At 42.3% G+C, this 18,106-nt stretch overlaps 1 protein-coding gene across 1 annotated transcript in view; it reads right to left on the minus strand.

The window, feature by feature from the left end:
- Positions 1-4,541: 4,541 nt before the first annotated feature.
- Positions 4,542-18,106, minus strand: part of FGF9 (fibroblast growth factor 9) — a 31,553-nt gene continuing 17,988 nt past the window's right edge. Inside the window, exon 3 of the mRNA XM_048930816.1 lies at positions 4,542-5,926. Coding sequence (XP_048786773.1) covers positions 5,681-5,926 — 246 coding nt within the window. The 3' untranslated portion in view covers positions 4,542-5,680. The remainder of the gene's footprint in view (positions 5,927-18,106) is intronic.

Below are 18,106 nucleotides of genomic sequence, written 5' to 3' on the forward strand. Positions count from 1 at the left end.
ACACAGCTAAACTGTAATTTATACACTGCTCTCCATGGTAGGACAGCTGTGAGTGTCTGTTTGAGAGACTGGCTTAATAAAGTCTGTGTGACTTGAGGACTATTTTAAAAGATCTCTCCCAGGAAAACATCAAGATATAATGCTTTATGCAATCAATAATGTTGCAGCCTTCTGTTGATAGCTACCACAGGACAAGGTCATCCTATAGACTACACCATCCAGTCTGAGCATCACTGCAGCATCTTTGTAATGCACACAGTCATCTGTCCTAACCAAGGATCTCACACTGAATTTCCTGCCACAGGGCACAGACCAGAATAGCTCTAAAAAATTATATGTAGAAAACCAGACTTCAGAAACACTGAATGAAAAATTAAAGAATCTTTTCTAATAGAATCAGGTAGGGGAAAATGTACACAAGCTATTAAAGTTATATAATCATTGGAGAAAAAAAAAAAGACAACGGAACTGTTTTATAAACTCCTTAACAGGTCAAACTTGATTATTATTGTCATTCTAAATTCCTGACCATTAAAAAATATTTTTTTATTTCAATTTTCAAGGTAAGCACAGAACAGAACCATTGAGACACTTTGCACGATAGCATCTCCTTTGTTTTAATCACTAATTGTCGTGGGTGTTCTTGTGCTAGGTGGATAAGTTTTATAAATCCTAAATTTCAAGCATAAATTAGTCATGCCCTGCTCACTTCATAATGTTCAGCTGCAAGGTGCTGGGTAGGCCTCTCCCAATTCCTGACAACAAGAGTTCAGTTTATGTCCCTGGTACTGAGTCAGCAGGTAGATGTAAAGCCCCTTTTAATGATCTCTGAAGGTGAAAACTGATGCTAAGGCAGGGCAGGATTGCACTGTGAGCAACCCACGGACAGCTCAAGAGCTTAAGAGAAGAGAGAAAAGTCTGGAAAACAGAAGTTTTGGTTTTTGTTCTTAGATCAGTAAATGATGTGTCACGAGGAAAAAATATTGAGGAGGATGTTGGCTGCTTCTTCACTGAGGTCCCTGCTTCCAAATATGACTGCCTGCACCTATCTAGCTACACCAGCAGGGGCCAAATCTCCAAGATTTCAGCCAAATTTCTAAAAAAACAGAACCTCGCACATCTGCAATAGAAGCTGTAATTGTAAGGAGACAGATCTCCACATTTGCAAAGCAAGGACAATTTGTGATGGGCGTCACAGGTATCGTGTGTGATGTCATGAGCCGGGACAGGAGCTTGAACAAAGAGGTACCCAGTATGGGTGGCCACCCATTTATTTCTGCTTCCATAGCCAAGGGTAGCAGAGCTGGAGCTTATATTTGCTTCTTTGCTTGATACAAGAGAGAGACTGAGAGAGCTGGGGCTGTTCAGCCTGGAGAAGAGAAGGCTCTGGGGAAAGCTGAGAATGACCTTTCAGTATTTAAGGGGGGCTGCAAGAAAGAAGGGGACAGACTCTTTAGCGGGGTCTGTTGTGATAGGACAAGGGGAAAAGGGTTCAGTCTAATAGAGGGGAGATTGTAGTTGAATACAAGGAAAAAAATATTCACAATAAGGATGGTGAGGCACTGGTACAAGTTGCCCAAAGAGATGGTAGATGCCCTGTCCCCGGAGACACTCAAGGTCAGGCTGGATGGGGCTCTGAGCACCTGATTGAGCTGCAGGTGTCCCTGTTCACTGCAGGGAGTTGTACTAGGTGGCCTTTAAGAGTCCCTTCCATCTCAAACGATTCTGTGATGCTATAAGATTATGCAGAGCAGAGCATAGACTAAGCAGCAGATGGAAGTGACTCTGAGACATGCAGTGAAGACATGGAAGCTCCAGGTGCATCTTCTCCTACCTCCTGCCATTTTCCATTTCCAGAGAAACCTGGGACTGCTCTGGAAGCAGCCTGATCAATTCCCTGTGATCAGTGTGTATTAAACATGTTTCTCTTCTTCCATGAGGACAGTAGTAGTGAGCGACTTTTTCAGAGACTGGAGAGTCCCATCTCCAGACTTCCAACGTTACACCAGTCATTCAGATAGGTGTTTCTTTTTCCCTTCCAGTTGGCAACAGGCAGTTCAAGTTCTGCACAAATCAGTAGTAGTCTAAAACAATTTTCGTCTGATTTTTCCCTTTCTGCTCCATGCACTGCCAAGGTTTCACCCACCCCACTGGGCTTGGAGCTCAGCCTGACATGGTGTGCTTGTAGCCCCAAACCAGTCAATGCCATAAAGCTTCTCTGGATCTCCATCACCTTTTTCACCCATGCTGCTCACCCAGTAGTTGACAGATCCACGTGGGGTGAAATACTTTATCCATTTTTTGCTCTTTCTTCTAACTTAGAAAAAAAGAAAGAAAATCATCCTGCTCTTGGTTCTCCTGGAATTTTCTCACATCCTTTCCAGGCATAAAAAGATGATGTCTATTTGCAATCCCATTATTACAGATATGCACAGTTATTAAGAAAATGCTGTGAAGGCACATCAAGCAAATAATACCAATTTTCAAAATTCTATAGCAATGTATTTATACAATTTACAGAATTCTGTATGTATTTTACACACCATTACAGAATGTCAAGTAAATAACACCAATTGCTCTGTTTTTTCCCCCTCAGATTTCTCTTCAAGTGAATTTTAATGCTAAAAAGGGGTGTCAGATCGGCAGCAGTAGGAAATGAAGAGTTCTGTTTGTGCACGGCTGCGGGGCAGCAGCAGCACACGTGTGCCCATGTCAGCTCAGCTGCATCCAACCCTACATTGGGACCAAACCAGGGAGGAGCGAGGACCTGAAGCGCATCCATGCCCCTGGCACAGAAGCCAAGCAGCACCCAGGGGACTTAAGGCTTTGTCCACCCCCACCAGAAAACAGAAATAACTCATTTTGCACAAGTGACTGAACAAAATCTGTTGTTCGGTCCTTGAGCCGGGCTGGATTAGGCCCAGTCAACATGCAACGAGTGGTAAATTGCCAGCTCCTGGACCATCCAGTCTCACAGTAACGCCTATGTTAAATTACATGTTTCCATATTTACAGAAAGTCAGTATTTACACACCATTATGGGTTATTAGAGTAAATTGGATACAGTTTATTTATATGGACTGCCATAAACTCATAACATTTTTCTTGGTTTTAATCCTTTCTTTAGAAAAATACAAAAAAAAAAAAAAAATTAGAACATGTTAACGAGTAGTAATGATTTGTCTATGACTAAAAATCCAAATCAATTGAACAATAAGATTCAGTCCATGGCCTAGCACCCTGGCCTCTACTCGTCAGGTTTTTAAACTTTGCAGTTCACTTCTTGGCACACACAAGATTTTCTGCCAAAACACAGAGTCACAGCCGCCCTTCCTTCAGTACCATTGGTCTGTTTGACAAGTGGTGAACCCAGCACGTCCCAGGAGCTCGCTTACTTGTTTGAGCTCTCGCAAGGCTTTGTGCTCCTGGCCCAACCATTCAGCACCTGGATAACCTGCAGCCACATTTACGTGCAGGTTTGAAAGGGTTGGAAACCAACCGCAACCGCTGTGCTGAAGGTTGGGCTTAGGCCCCTCAGCAACAGCAGTCCCCAGGCAAGTGCATGTGTCTGATTGCATCTTACAAATCAACAATCTGCTTCCATGTGTCTTTATCACTCAAAAACATTACAACAAAATGCCATCTTTTAGTGAAGGTTGCTGGTATCTCCTAGTTGAGGCATGGCTCCTCCTACCCACAGAGCACAGAGAGCTCCCGCTCACCAAGCACACCGAGCGATGAGCTATTCCAGAGCAGATTTATGCTTCGAATCCTATCTGTTTATACTGCACAGACAGGTGTGCATCAGAGAAAAAACAAATCAGGATTACATAATTGTGAGCAGGGTACAGTCACAGCTATGCCAAAGCATGTTTTGGCTCAGCTCTAGTGCTGCCAAGGGCAGCTGGGGTATCACGCTCCCTCCAGACCCCACAGCAAAAGCTGTGCTCACATTAATGGCACCAGTTCGAACCCTAAAGGATGCAACATCTCCAAAATGCATTTGTCGTGCGGACCTTATGTGACTTTCCTCTCTTTTTTTTTAACCTTCAGAGTACTGGGGAAAAAAAATGTTTCTTTCTACAGATTAATTCCCAAATGGTAACAGCTCATCAATGTGTTTGTGTGCTTAACATACAATGCTACAGTTCCTTAAGTATTACACACTGTTATTTCACAGTTCATGAATATCTGAACATACTTTAAGAAAAAAGTCTAATACTTTCCCCCCATTGTCATTATTGATAGAGATTTATTAGTTTCATTTTGCAAGTTTTACTTTAAGAAGGGTGCTAATATCATGTATTATGACAGTTCACACTGAAAGCAATTTTCCATAAAAGATGTTACAATGACCCCTATGGAACTTGTATAATTTCATAGTAGATAGTTAAGTGCACAAATAAAACACATTTACAAGATTGATCCTGTTAGCCTGGTTCTTGCCCTCTGAAACCCTTATGTGCTATTTGAGGAATCTTAAAATTAGTACAACTGTTGATATTACTTATGCTGTTTCTGGAATTCTGCTTTAGAGGAGGAAAAAAAAAAAAAAAAAAAAAAAGCATACTTATCATTTAGCTTTGGTATGATCTGCAATAGGTTTTAACAAGTAGAATATATTCCAACCCTTATATTTTCCGCAGCTGTGAATTTTACAATGATGTAATAAGTCATTTTACCAGAGAGGAAATATTACAGACACAGAAAAATAGTTGGAGACCCAGTTTTCTTTTTAATCCTCTGGGGGTAAGCTATGAAACAAGCAGTCAGAAGAGTGAGTACTCAGTGTCATGAGTGGTATGCATACTTTTACAATAATATGGGCACAAAAGAGATTGTCGCCTTTAGTACATGAGGGTCACTAGAATTTATTATTATTACCTTTTTATTGTTATTCTCTTTATCCATGCACCTTTATATTTACTTGCATGAATTTACCACAGGTTCATAGTGGCCTTTGCCATTTTAATGCTTACAGAGCCTAAAGCTTCCAAAATGCCTATCTGGCCTGTACATATTTCATTAAAAATAAACTCTATATAATAAATAAATATATAAAATAAATAAAATGTTGCCTTTGGAATTTCTATAAATAAATTTAACTTTTTATTTTTATTTGTTTTTACTAAGAGGTCTTTGCTTTAAACTCAGCGGGGTGAGACCCAGCGAGCGATTAACTGAAAAGTCTCTTGTCTACGTGAGACTGCACCCTCCATGCCTTTGTAAATGCAGCGTACACTTGAGCAGGCCACCAGCCAAAAATCCCGATGAATCAAAGTATGGCAGCTATGCTGATATATGACGAAGTACAACTGATCAAAAATTTAAAAGCGTGTCCATTCCCCAGCATGCATCAGGCCGTTCTCCTCCTCCCTCTGGCTCCCCTCTCTCACTCCCATTCACGCTCTCGCTTCCTCTCGCTCTCACTCACTCTCTCGCGCTCTCCCTCTCGTACTAAATCAAGCGAGTGGGCATAGGCTCTCCTCCAGGAGGACAAACCTTTAAGTGCAGAACAAAATCAGCATGTTCCATCCAAGCCTCCATCATACATTATGCATGCGACAAAGTTTGGCAACAGTGGAGCTGATGTGATGACACAGCTAATCAATAAGAACCCACCGCATGAAACCTTTATAGTGGTTACTTTTTAAGGGCTCAAGTGAAGGAATTGTCTTTGTCAACTTTGGCTTAAAATATCCTTATATAGTTCAGGTACTTTCTCAGGGTCCACTGGTCTAGGTAAAAAATGTGTAAATTTTTGATGCCGTTTAGTCCTAGTCCCTTCTCTTGGAGTCCCATCTTTATTTAACGCAACGTAGTATCGTCTTCCAGTGTCCACGTGTTTATATAGATTTGATGAATATGTGTTATACCAGTTTTCTTCAAACTGCTCTCTGAATACACACTCCTGGGTTAATTTTTCCTATGAAAAGAAAAGAAAAATTGGTAAGGAGTTAGCCATAAAAAAAATCTATTTTGTAAAGAATTATGAATTTCACTGCACAAAATCAGTACTTCCTTGTTCAATTTACAGAATGAATCCTTGCAGTGAATAATCCCAGTTTCAACTAAATAAAGCAGGATTGCTGAGTGTTTCACAAAGCAGTCACATGGGTAGCACACAGTGTGTGAAGCAAAAATGATCCTCCAGAAGCATTGTTGTCGAAATCAAATCAGCACCAATGAAAATGGAAACAAGGATTTTAATTTGTGATCATCCCAAGGCAGCTCACAAAATATTACTGGGCTTATATAAGCAATTGCTTGATCATGAGTGCAAGTGCTTGAACAGACATTACGAAAGGTTTGTAGAGTGGTGATATCACTCAAGATCTTAAAATCTCTACATCTTTTTATCACAAGGAGCACTCAGTGCATCTCATTAATTACAAAGGATGCAATTCAATACCCATCATTTGGTTTGTTATCGCAGAACCACAATTCACAAAAGCCTCAAAGAGGAGCAGTAACTCTATGTGCTGAGATGAATTTAGGTGAAGACAGGCTTCCAGACCGTATAAGCATTGTTTTTGTGTTCCATCCTATGGAAGACATCCACTAAAGGCATCAGCCATTCACCATCTCCCTTGTCAGAGAGTCCCACTCCTTCCAGTTCACTTTCTCATTGAGTCAGTGAGTATCACCTACACTCTTTTGCTCTAAATGAATGAGGTTGGCTTAAAAAACAGCTGCTTATAACCTGATTTATTTTGAATAAGTTAGGAAGTGCTTACACAAATGACTGAGAAGGAAGACTGGAAAAAAAGTATTAGCCTCTAATATGGGGAAGCTGATGGAAAGTTGGGAAGAATAAACTTGGGAATAGTCTTATCAGCTGGTACAAAATATAGTAATGATAATTTAATATTTTTACAAGAGTTTTCAATCAAATAGCACTCACATCTACCAAATTCAACTTGTACTTGAGGATCACCTCCTCTTGATTACAAAACTTCATACAGCACCGGATTCTGTAAGCATGTAAACATGTAAAGCATGTGTGCATATGCCTTAGAGAAATTAAAACTTTAAATGGCCCTTTCAGACAATTACATAGAGATGGAAAAACAGAGATCAAGGGCCAGGTGCAGCAAAGCCTTTATGGCACGTACACCTACAACCTGAGCACAACCAAGGAGCCATATCTCAAACTCCAGTTCCTTCCAATAAACCACCATCCACAGCTTAACCCAGGAGCTTCACAAAATGTACCACCACTATGTTCCAATTTGGCCTGGGGCTGAAGGAGACTTTGAAAGTCACTTCTGTGTCTCAGGACTCACAAGCTCTTTTCCTACAGCAACATGCTTCAGTCCAGAGGTTTTTCTGCTGTTTCAGGATATACCCAGAAATGCCTTCTCCTTGACAGAGCCAAGATGGCTTAGCATGCACCTTGAGATTAAAGGGTTTGACTGGGCGTGGAGTGGTCCCAGCAATCCATGAGAAGCCCTGGCACCAAATACTGTGTCCTCATGGTGACACTTCATCTTGCTGACTGCATGGCAAGCACCTGCTCCCCATGAGGGGTCTGCACCCCACTGGGGCTGGAGACCAGGGTCCTGTTAGGATCCAGGGAGCCCTACATACTTCACAGGAGTCACATAGAATCATAGAATCATAGAATCACCAAGGTTGGAAAAGACCTAAGAGATCATCCAGTCCAACCGTTCACCTATTCCCAATAGCTCCCACTAAACCATGTCCCTCAACACAACAGGAACCAACACAAATAGGAACCAACCCACATGGGAGAGCAACCAGTCAGCACTCCACCTGGAGACAAGGCTGCAAATTCAAGATCTTCTTCAATGCCAAAAAGGTTAGGATTTAGAAGGTTTTTTTTCTGTGGGGTTTTTTCCTGTAGTTAACCTGTGACTAGTCTGTTAGTCTAGAAAGGCAGCAAGCAAGCAGTTCCTGACTCTGTTGGGAACCTCATCACTTCTCAGGAAGGAGAAATCCCCTCCAGAGCCAGGCAGGGGGACATTAAACACTTGAAAATTCACTATGGCAGAGGCAATGGCCCTGCATAAATTCAGTTGGCTGTAGCAGAAGAAAAGACCGCAGCCCCATTCCTCACAGCATCTCCAACCGTTCCACCACCAGATGTCCCTCCCTGCAGGCTCGGCTGAGCAGAGTGCATAAAAACGTGAGCGGGTCCGCAGAGCTGCTGCATATAATCATTTATGTCATTTTCTGACTATGACACTTTTACTGTGTGAAGTAGAGAGTCTTTGGAGTTGCCCTCCCTAGAGATCTTCCAAAGGTGCCTGGCCATGGCCCTAGGCATCCTGCTCTGGTGTCTCTGCTGGAGCAGGGGTGAAGCAGGTGACCTCCAGAGGTCCCTGCCCACCTCAAGCATCCTGCCATACTGTGAAATAGCTCAAACACAGCAACACCCATGCTGTTTAGAGAAAGAAAAGAAACACGTACCTGTTTACATTAAATCTTTGTATATGAGCCAAATCCTGCAATCAGCCATTGATAATTTCCTCCTATGTAGTCTGACAGCTAGAAATTACAGCAGCAATGTGTACCACCAGACATCTGCAGCAGCTAAATGTTAGGCACGTTGCAGTAGCCCCTTGTACAGCCTCTAAGTACTATAAAAAATATTCAGCTTCTACAAAGATCATTTTTAAGCACAGCTCTCACTAGTGTTTTATTTTGCATGATGTTCAAAATCACTTTCTATGCTTTAATGCAAAAGCAGATGCTAAGAGATACTATATGCTGAATCTGTCAGACCATTGGGGAAAGAGAAACTAATGCAAATTGTTTTCCTGCTCTCAGAAGGCAATAGAATCACATGACAAGCACTGCAGAAGCGCTCCTTACTAAAAATAGCAACAATTTAGGAGGATATTTCAGTCCTGTCTTGAATTCATTAATTATTCACTTCATCTGCATCTTTTTTAGCATCATCATAAATTTCTATCTTTGTGTGAGCAGTACTTTCCCGTGCCCTGAAGGAGAAATTTTAAAATAGCCTCTCTTTATCTGGCAGGTTTGATCGATTATGACAGTGCTGTGGTGCGCTGAGCTGGCAGACCTTGGATAAGGTCTGCATGCTGGGTGAGCTCAATGGATTTCAGGCTTACAAACTGAATCTTCATTTTACAAGTTCAGCCTGCTTTTACTTTTCATTCTCTCACAACACAGCTAGTTCTCTCCTACCTTTTATGTGATTCTGAGAAATCCATACAAGAACTGTAGGGAAATATTTCAATAAAAACCCCACAGAGCAATCAGGATGCAGGGTCAGATCTGTAATTATACTAATAACCACACATTCAGAAAAGTTAAATAATCACACTTTCAGTGAAGTTCAATATTTTCATTAGAAATTCTTTAAACAGTTCTCTAAAAATTCTGGTTGTAACAAAAGACCACTGAAGCAAATCATGGTGCCCAAAGAAGCTGAGGATGCCCCATCCGTGGAGGTGCTCATGGCCAGCTGGGATGGAGCTCTGGGCAGCCTCAGCTGATGGGTGGCAGCCCTTCCCACAGCAGGGAATGGGGCTGAGTGGGCTTTAAGGACGTAAGGCAGTCTATAATTCTATTAAACAAATGCCACTGACTTTGAATTATAAATACATATGAGGAATGTGAGGAATAAAATCCCAGTACATCCTTCTTTCCTTCTTTCATACTCTGGAAGATCCTTACAAGAATGGTTCATCTGGTACCAAGACAGGCAAGAACTGATAGTCACCAGCACATTCACCTGTATTGCACTACTTAACACTAGTTCACACTCACGCTTTGAGCATGTGTTTTATCCTGCCAGCATGAAGATAATGCAGGGGTGAGGCCAGTCCATCCTGCCAACACACATCTTGTTGCCTCACCAGGTTGGGATGGGAAACATGCTGGAAGCCACCACTGCCAGCACAGGGAGGCAATCATGTCTGCTGATTGCAGGTGGCTGCATTTTATAGAATGACAGAATCATTGGAGCTCAAAGGAACCCCTAAGGCCACCTACTCCAAACCTTGCAATGAATAGGGACACCTACAGCTTGATCAGGTGCTCAGAGCCTGGTCCAGCCTGACCTTGAGTGTATCCTCTCAAGGAGGGATAGGGCATCCACCACTTCTCAGGGCAGTGCCAGTGCCTCACTACTCATCATAAAAAACTTTTTCCTTATATCCAATTACAGTCTCCCTTCTTTTAGATTGAACTCATTTTCTCCAGTCCTATCACAACAGACTCTGCAAAGAGTCTGTCCTCTTCTTTCTTACAGCCCCTTTAGATACTGGAAGGCTGTTCTTGGGTCTCCCCAGAGCTTTCTCTTCTCCAGGGTGAACAGCCCCAGCTCTCAGCCTGTCTTCATAGGCTACACGTTCCATTCCTTGGATCATTTTTCTGGTCCTCCTCTGGACATGCTCTTACAGTCCTTTCCCTTCTGGCTGTGACCTTTACAAAGCCCCTAAATACAGCTGAAAATATTTGGACCTTAGATTCAGCACTTCTAGAATCAACTGACTTCTCTGTTATTTTCCAGTGCCAATATTTTATTGCACTACACCTGATGTCACCCGACATCTGTCGAAGGCTGACACAAATACCAAACATACCCAGCTGGAGCAGTAGTGGAAAGCAACCTGCTTTCCTGCAGAAGGGGAGGCTGCCTGCCTTGAGCAAATTATTCAATTCAGGGACCAAATAAGGAGGTGACCTCAAAATTATATAAATCATGTATTTCACCGCATAGCACATGTTTTCAATGAAGTCTGTTCATATAGTATTCAACTATGAATTGATCAATCTCCAGTTTACTACATTCCCACTTTCTACCTGTGTTTTTTAGCTTTTATTTAACTCAAATAGTTCAAGTAATTCAAGTGTTCAAAGATGCACCTATCACAAAAGCAAATAAACCAGTGGATTTAATTCAGAAGCCTGACAACATCTGGTTAGCAGCTAAATATGGAGCAAAACAATTATATTGTTCTATTTCCAGGTAGACCCATTAACAGTGAGACTGTAAATTAGTGTAGCAGACAGTTACAGCAACCACAAGGAAAGTTTTGGCAACTTATTTAAAACAGATATCCCTGTGAAGCAGCTAACTGGAAATAAGTGGAAATAGGAAAAATCCTGCCCAGAGGATGGTTTCATAATTTAAAGAATGGTTAGACATTAGTGTTGCTTCACAAATGAAAGCACAGGACAGGGTCCTGTATAACTCTCATCAATATTCTTTTTTTTCTTTTTTCTTTTTTTTTTTTTTTAATAAACTGCAGAGCACAAATTTATTTTGTAATATGACAAAAGGAAATAGCTCAAAAGGACAAAAGGAATGGCTCCTCTGATCACCAGACCTATTACCACAGCAAACAGGTTTCATGTTTAGCAAATGACTCCATACCACATACAGTTCTGCCTTAGGTAAACTACTACACTGAATCAATACAGGAACTTTACAAGAAAATATCTATCCAGGAGTCCAAACAACCATTAAAAAGAAGCGTATAGGATGCAGTCAGCACTTCCTATGTATCTGCTGTGTGTTACCATTGTGTTAATCCATGCTGTGTTAATAAAATTATGTTTAAATAGATTGTCTTCTAAATAAGTTCACACAAATCCCTTTCATGCCTGTATAACATTAATAAAAACGGCCTATGTGGTGAAGAGAAGCAAGCAAAAAATTCCCTGTCCTCCTCTGAAGTGGTTTTCTTTGCTCCTCTGCCTACAAACACATGCATGTTACATATGGTTGGCCCTTCCCATGCCATAAGGCAAACACCCTCTAGAGCACACTATCTTCAGCTAATAATTAACACTCATCCAGAGTGGTCATAAATAAAGGCGCAGTTCAGCATGCTATGTTGGGAAGTCTCTGGCTGCATGGACAACATCTAGCCACAAACAGAAGCCAAATCTCAGAGTCCAGGCAGTGCCACTTTCCTCCTAAGTTAGCGGAGAGCAGTGTGAGGCAAGCACTGCATACTGAATGCCTGATCCAGTGAGTGTCAGAGTTATCCCAAACCATTTCATTCAGCAGTGTTTTTCAGAACACCATTTAATAATCTCATAGAATATTAAAAGAGAGAATGAAAACAGGCCTGTCAAAAGGACTAGTTGTCTTTTTTAGCATGTTTGCACCACTGCTTCTCCATGAGCTCTACACAGAGATGGCAGGAAACCCTGCATGGCCAAAAGATAGACCTAGCAAATACCTATGCCTCCATGCTGCCATTCTGATGCATTGCATATTCCACAGCAAAAGACAAGGGAAGTGAGGCAAGTGCCATGGCAAAACCACCATTGGGCAATCGCATTTTCCCTACCTGAGGTCACCCGATACTCTGGCATGAATGGAGTGTTCATTAGCTTCTCCTCCCAAACTTTTAATTCATTTCATACAGGCCTTTATTATACATACACCCTCGCTTAAACATAATAAATAAATAAATATTGTTTTTTTAAAAGTTTGAATGTATTGTACTGTGCGAAGCAGTTACGAGAGCGCCTGAAGATGAACGCTTTCACACAAAAAGTTAGTAAGAGCTGGCACAGCCCGCTCTCCTTGGGAGCCTTACCATAAAAAACAGCTACACTGGCACAGGAACAGCGCTATCTCCATGTCCTGATGAAGGCAGCAGAAAACCAGCATTTCGTGAGCAGAGCCAGCAGGCTTCAGCATCAACAATGAAATACCAAGGGGACCATCATGGTCTCTCTCTTGTGCCCCATCGCTCCTTTTTTCCTATTCCCATGTCCTCCGCACCACCCGGACCTCCCCTGGCAGGAGCAGATGGGGATCCAGCATTACGTTATCCCAGCACACCAGGGTTGTTTACAGAGCTCTCCAACACAAGAGATGCCAATTAGGCCCCCACCCATTTCTGCCACTGCCAAATCTGCAGCTCGTGGTTTTAGTGATATCTGCTCCTTGGAGGTTTCAAGTTTGCAGCAGCTGTCACGCTTCACGCATGCAATCCCCAAACACAAAGCCATTACAGGAGGACCGCCCCTTGGTACTAGAGCTTACGTCTGCCAGCATAGGCTGCCTACCAGCAGCCATCTTCTGTCCCTCAGGGTTTGCTCTAACCCTGCCCAACCAAGCAAGCAGGAGGAAGGCCCACTGCCACCTCAGCACCTGGGCTCTGCTCACACTTCATAGAATCACAGGATCATAGAATGGCTTAGGTTCAAGGCAACCTTAGGGATCATCTAGTTCCAATCTCCTTTGTGTTCAGGGTTGTTCCCCACCAGCTGAGACTGGCCAGAGCCCCATCCTGCCTGGCCTTGAGCACCTCCAGGATGGGGCACCCACAGCTCTCTATGCAGCTTGTGCCAGTGCCTCATTGCCCCCTGAGTAAAAAATTTCTTCATCACATCTAATCTAAATCTCACCTCTTTTTGTTTAAAGCCATTCCCCCTTGTCCTATCACTATCAGCCCGTGTAAAAAGTTGGTTTTCCTCCTGCTTGTAAACACCCTTTACGTTCTGGAAGGCCTCAATGCTGTCTCCCCAGAGCCTTCTCTGCTCCAAGCTGAACAAGCCCAATTCCATCAGCCTTTTTTCACAGGAGAGATGCTCCAGCTTTCTCATCATCCTCATGCCCTCTCCTGGACTCACTCCAGCAGCTTCACATCCCTGCTGAACTGGGGATCCCAGACCTGGATGCAGTACTTCAGACAGGATCTCACAAAGACAGAACAGAGGAGAACAATTCCCTCCTTCTCCCTGCTGGCCACCAATCTTTTGATGCAACACAGGATACAGTTGGTCTTCTGGGTTGCAAGCACACACTGCTGGCTCTTGTGAAGCTTTTCATCCACCAGGGCCCCCAAGTCCTTCTCCACAGGGATGCTCTCAGTGAGTTCTCACAGTCTGTACTCATATCTGGGATAGCTTCAACCAAAGTGCAGTATCTTCAGTTGGAGGCCAAGCTGACATTCCAGGGAGAGACCATTGAGGGCCTTGCACAGTGCCACAGTACCATTCCCCTGAGAGCTAGGAGCTCCCTCCTCCATGCTGGCAACAACAATAATGGCATGGGGAAGAAGTAAACTTTTCAAAACCACGTGAACAAGCAGGTGTGTTCCCCTCTGTCCCTGCCAGCAGGACCAGACCCATACCATGCCACTTACCATTCACAGTTCTGACCTCTATTTTATTTTTGGTTTCCCTGGCATAATCAAGAGCTGTAGTCATCAGTGTTATCTAAGCATCTAATTCATCACGCTTGGCTGAATCCTTCCAAGAATCAGAAAACAAGGTGGTATGCAATCTGATACAGGGCCTGAGCCAATTTTCAAAGAAGACAGCAGAAAAGTTACCATCAGTTTAAATGGAACTTGAATCAGGCTTGTGATGATAAAAAGGCAGCAAATATTTTGAGACATTAAAAGAGCCATTTCAGGCATGCTCAGATTTACTGAAAGCTGTAACCTGACCCACCACTTCCTGCTCCACAAATTCTCTTCTATCAAAAGACAACATGTATATCAACCCAGATCTGCTCTCCTGCAGCTATACACATACTCTTCAGGCTGTACAACTGAAATGCTAGTCGAGCTTTTCACCGAGTAGAGATTATAAATAAATTGTGTTTTGTTTAAATACAGCTAAGATTGAGCACAGCATCAAAGGGTTTAATCGGTGTTTTTTTATTTTGCTTTGCAGTTCTTTAAGTACAGAACATCAGATTAAAGGAGATAGCCCTCCTTGAGCAGAAAGCACATGACTTCTGCAGGATCAGCTAAACTCACATTCTGAAAGACCTTATAGCACGAGGGATGGTAGTACTTGATCTACATGAGTGTTTACACTCAGCAGGTACCCCCCAGATTTGAGTTACCCATAATTAGAGAAGCACTTGATTCTTCTACAGTGTCATCATAAAAGCTGCAGAACACTCAAGACTCTTCATAGAACACATTGCTATGGAGATCAAATAATTATAATAGATATGCAGTGACAAAAATTCATCCCATTCAAGTACTTTCTGTTTTACTCTTTCATCAAGATTATTTGGCCAAGGACTGACAACAAAAGCCTGACTCCAGATAGCTTTATGTAAAGCCAATAACAACATCTGCTAGGTGCTAGCTCAGAGGACAGGGACATCAGTGACTACAGTGTCATTCTGGAAAGGGATTGATCTGGATGTACTTTAAGTATCATCAAGCAAAGCATCCCAGGCTAAGGCATTTTGGAAAGATCCAGTCTTTCTCACTAAAATGCCGAGCAGCATCCTGGAAAACAGCAAATTTGCTAGACAGACTTTAAAACCTGTAGTGCTCCAGGATCTGCTGCTCTGAGATCTTCACCAAAAAAAAAAAAAAAAATCCCAAAGATTTCCACATATTTTTGGTGCTGCTGTGCCCTCATTTAGATTGCCAGTGACACAGCTGACCCATCAAATTCTTAAGCAAGTCAGGTAGCTCTGCTCTTCTGCTGTCCCCCTGATCCTCACACTAGCACAACACTGGAACCTGTCTTTTAATGGGTCAGACTTGAGCCATGCAATTAATTTTGGCTTTGATGAAAGAAGTTCAGTCTGACTGGAAAAAAAAGAAAAGAAACAAAAAAAAGAAACAAAAAAAAAGCTAGTTATATAGTAGCAATTTCAACAGAAGGGGTGAGTGAAGAGGTCAGAGATCAGGCAGTTGAACTACCAGGAACAAAAAGCACGTGGACCTTCCAAAGAACTTCTAAAATGCAAAAAAAAAAAAATCACGAGGGTTCCTTTTTTCCAACTTTACACATTTGTATATTCTAAAGTGACCCAAAGGATTTTCCTCAAATCTTCCCAACTAAGTTTCCTGTACTGAGTTCAGATTATGTGTTAGTTGCTTTCCTAATGAAGGCACCAGCAGGCCAAATATCTGCCTAGGTATTCAGAAGCAATAAACGTTTATATGCTAAAAGACTATCTTTATATTGCAGACTCTTACAGGAAGAAACTCTGTCTAGATTTAGGTTTTTAAAATAATGAATACAGTAGTGCTCTTATCTTGATCAGGGTCTGCTGACACAACCGTAAAATTAATAGGTGGTTTACAGGAGCAGGTCCAATCCTGCTTCCATTAAAGTCGGTGTCATATCAACCGTAATAGAATCAAGTCAAAATTTCTCCTGAGTCACAACTGCAGTGCCTCCATAATTGTGTTGAAGCCAAAGAATGAAGCTGAGCAGATGAGAGCTGCCCGGCCTGGGCCAGGCTCAGGAGCTTGCATCTGCAGCAGAAGCCAATTTATTTCCCAGCAGTGGTCATGGAGCACAAATTTAAAATCTCAGCTTCAGATCAAAAGTAACAGCAGAAACCTGACATTACAAAAGGAATGAAAAAGAAGCCAAAGGGCCTCAGAAAAGGGAAAAAATGGATTTGCACTGCAACAAGCTTTGTTTCTTAAGCTTTCTGAATGCAACACAAATGAACTGCATTATTGAACATCACCAGATCAGCCCAAGCACATTCAGACTGCAAAGCCAATCCCAACCTAGACAAAATCCCTAATGAAGTCCCCGTGGGGCAGACTTTTTCTGCACTGCCTTTGAAAATGATGAATGGTGAAGTGGAAAAGAGAGCCACATTCACATCCCACTGGCTCCTGAGTCAGAAACAGAGCACATCAGATCTTTATCTGATGCAGCGAATAATCCCCAAGCATATCTCGGTGTGTCACTGCTGATGATGCTCTTTTAGTGTGTCATTTCAACACGCTATTCTCAGATCAACTCAGTATGCAGAAGCTTTTCACACTCCTGTACTGCTAACAAGGCTGGCTGCAAAAACATTCAGGGCAACAGAAACTGGGGAGCTGTACAACCACAGAGAAGCAAATCAGAAGAAATTCAAGCTGAACAAGCCCAGCATTTTCTGGATGAGTAGGATCTAGTTTTACAGTACAGTTCTGCCTCTACAAGAATGGCTGGTACCACCAGGCCAGTACCCAAGGTTCAAGAACTTGCTTTATCAGAGCTTAGCTAAATTCATAGACACTGTCCAATAAATTCTATTTATCGATATATAAGCACATAGAAGATATTCTAAAACTCTCCTGTTCCAGGAATGTAGCCATAATCCATATTCAGCACAGAATCATAGAGATCGAGGCAAGGAGATCACTGAGAGTTTTCTCTCTTATAAAACTAACATCTGACCTAGCAAGCACCTGCAGTAAGTCCTCTGAGGAAAATCAAAGACCTAAGGAAAAGTGCAGTACCTATCCCACAGGGCACTGTTAGCAGCCTGTGGTGACAGGTGTTAGCATCTGTGAAAGTCTGATCTGAAAAACAGGCTGAAATCTTAGTTTAACAAGAACCACAGTAGCTGCAGTTTCACACACAGAATTCCCAGACTCCCTGGGTTAAGTGGATTCACCTATCAGTTTTTCCTACCCCTATTTCAAAAGACCTTTCTCCCTGCAGAATACTTCCTGCCTTGCTACCATCCTGCTGGCTGGCTTGCATTCACTCCCAATGCTGGTTCATCCAAAAGTCACATACAATAGTACAGTTTTCAGAAAGGCTGCCCATGCAAAAGCAGAGAAGGGCTTTCTGCAAAGGTACGGGAGATGAGATTGTGAGCAAATCTAGCCAAGTAGCTCAAGTTTCAGGGCTCTTCTGGAAACTACACCTTCAGTGAAGAAACTGTCCATGGTAACAGATCTATTGCCTACCATTTAGTGTACGGAGGAAGCGGTTTCAGCTTCATCTCCCAATTCCCTGCAGAAGTTTTTCAGGCTAACTCAAAATCTCACTTCCTTCTGACCCAAAATTTCCTAGTTATCCAACCTCAGTTTCCTTATGATCCATTAAAACTGATTTTCTTGTCCTTTATTTCAAGGACTTTTTTTCTCTTCTTGGCACTAAACATCAGTGTATTTACAGAGACCAGCAGTGTATCATCTCAGTTTTAATTCTGCAGGCTAAATAAATCAAGATCTTTAAACTCTACCATTTATTAGCTTTTTCATCCCTCTGATCATCCCATTCTGCACATATGCCAGTTTCAATTCATCTTCTTTATCACAAAAGACCAGAACTGCACTTTGCCTTTGGACCAGATCTGACCAGCAGCACTGACAGCTTTCCCTGAGCCCAAGCCTACAAATTCACATTTTTTGCACTGTAGGTCAGA

This window comes from Lagopus muta, chromosome 1 (genome assembly GCF_023343835.1).
Source record: "Lagopus muta isolate bLagMut1 chromosome 1, bLagMut1 primary, whole genome shotgun sequence".
NCBI classification, from domain to species: domain Eukaryota; kingdom Metazoa; phylum Chordata; class Aves; order Galliformes; family Phasianidae; genus Lagopus; species Lagopus muta.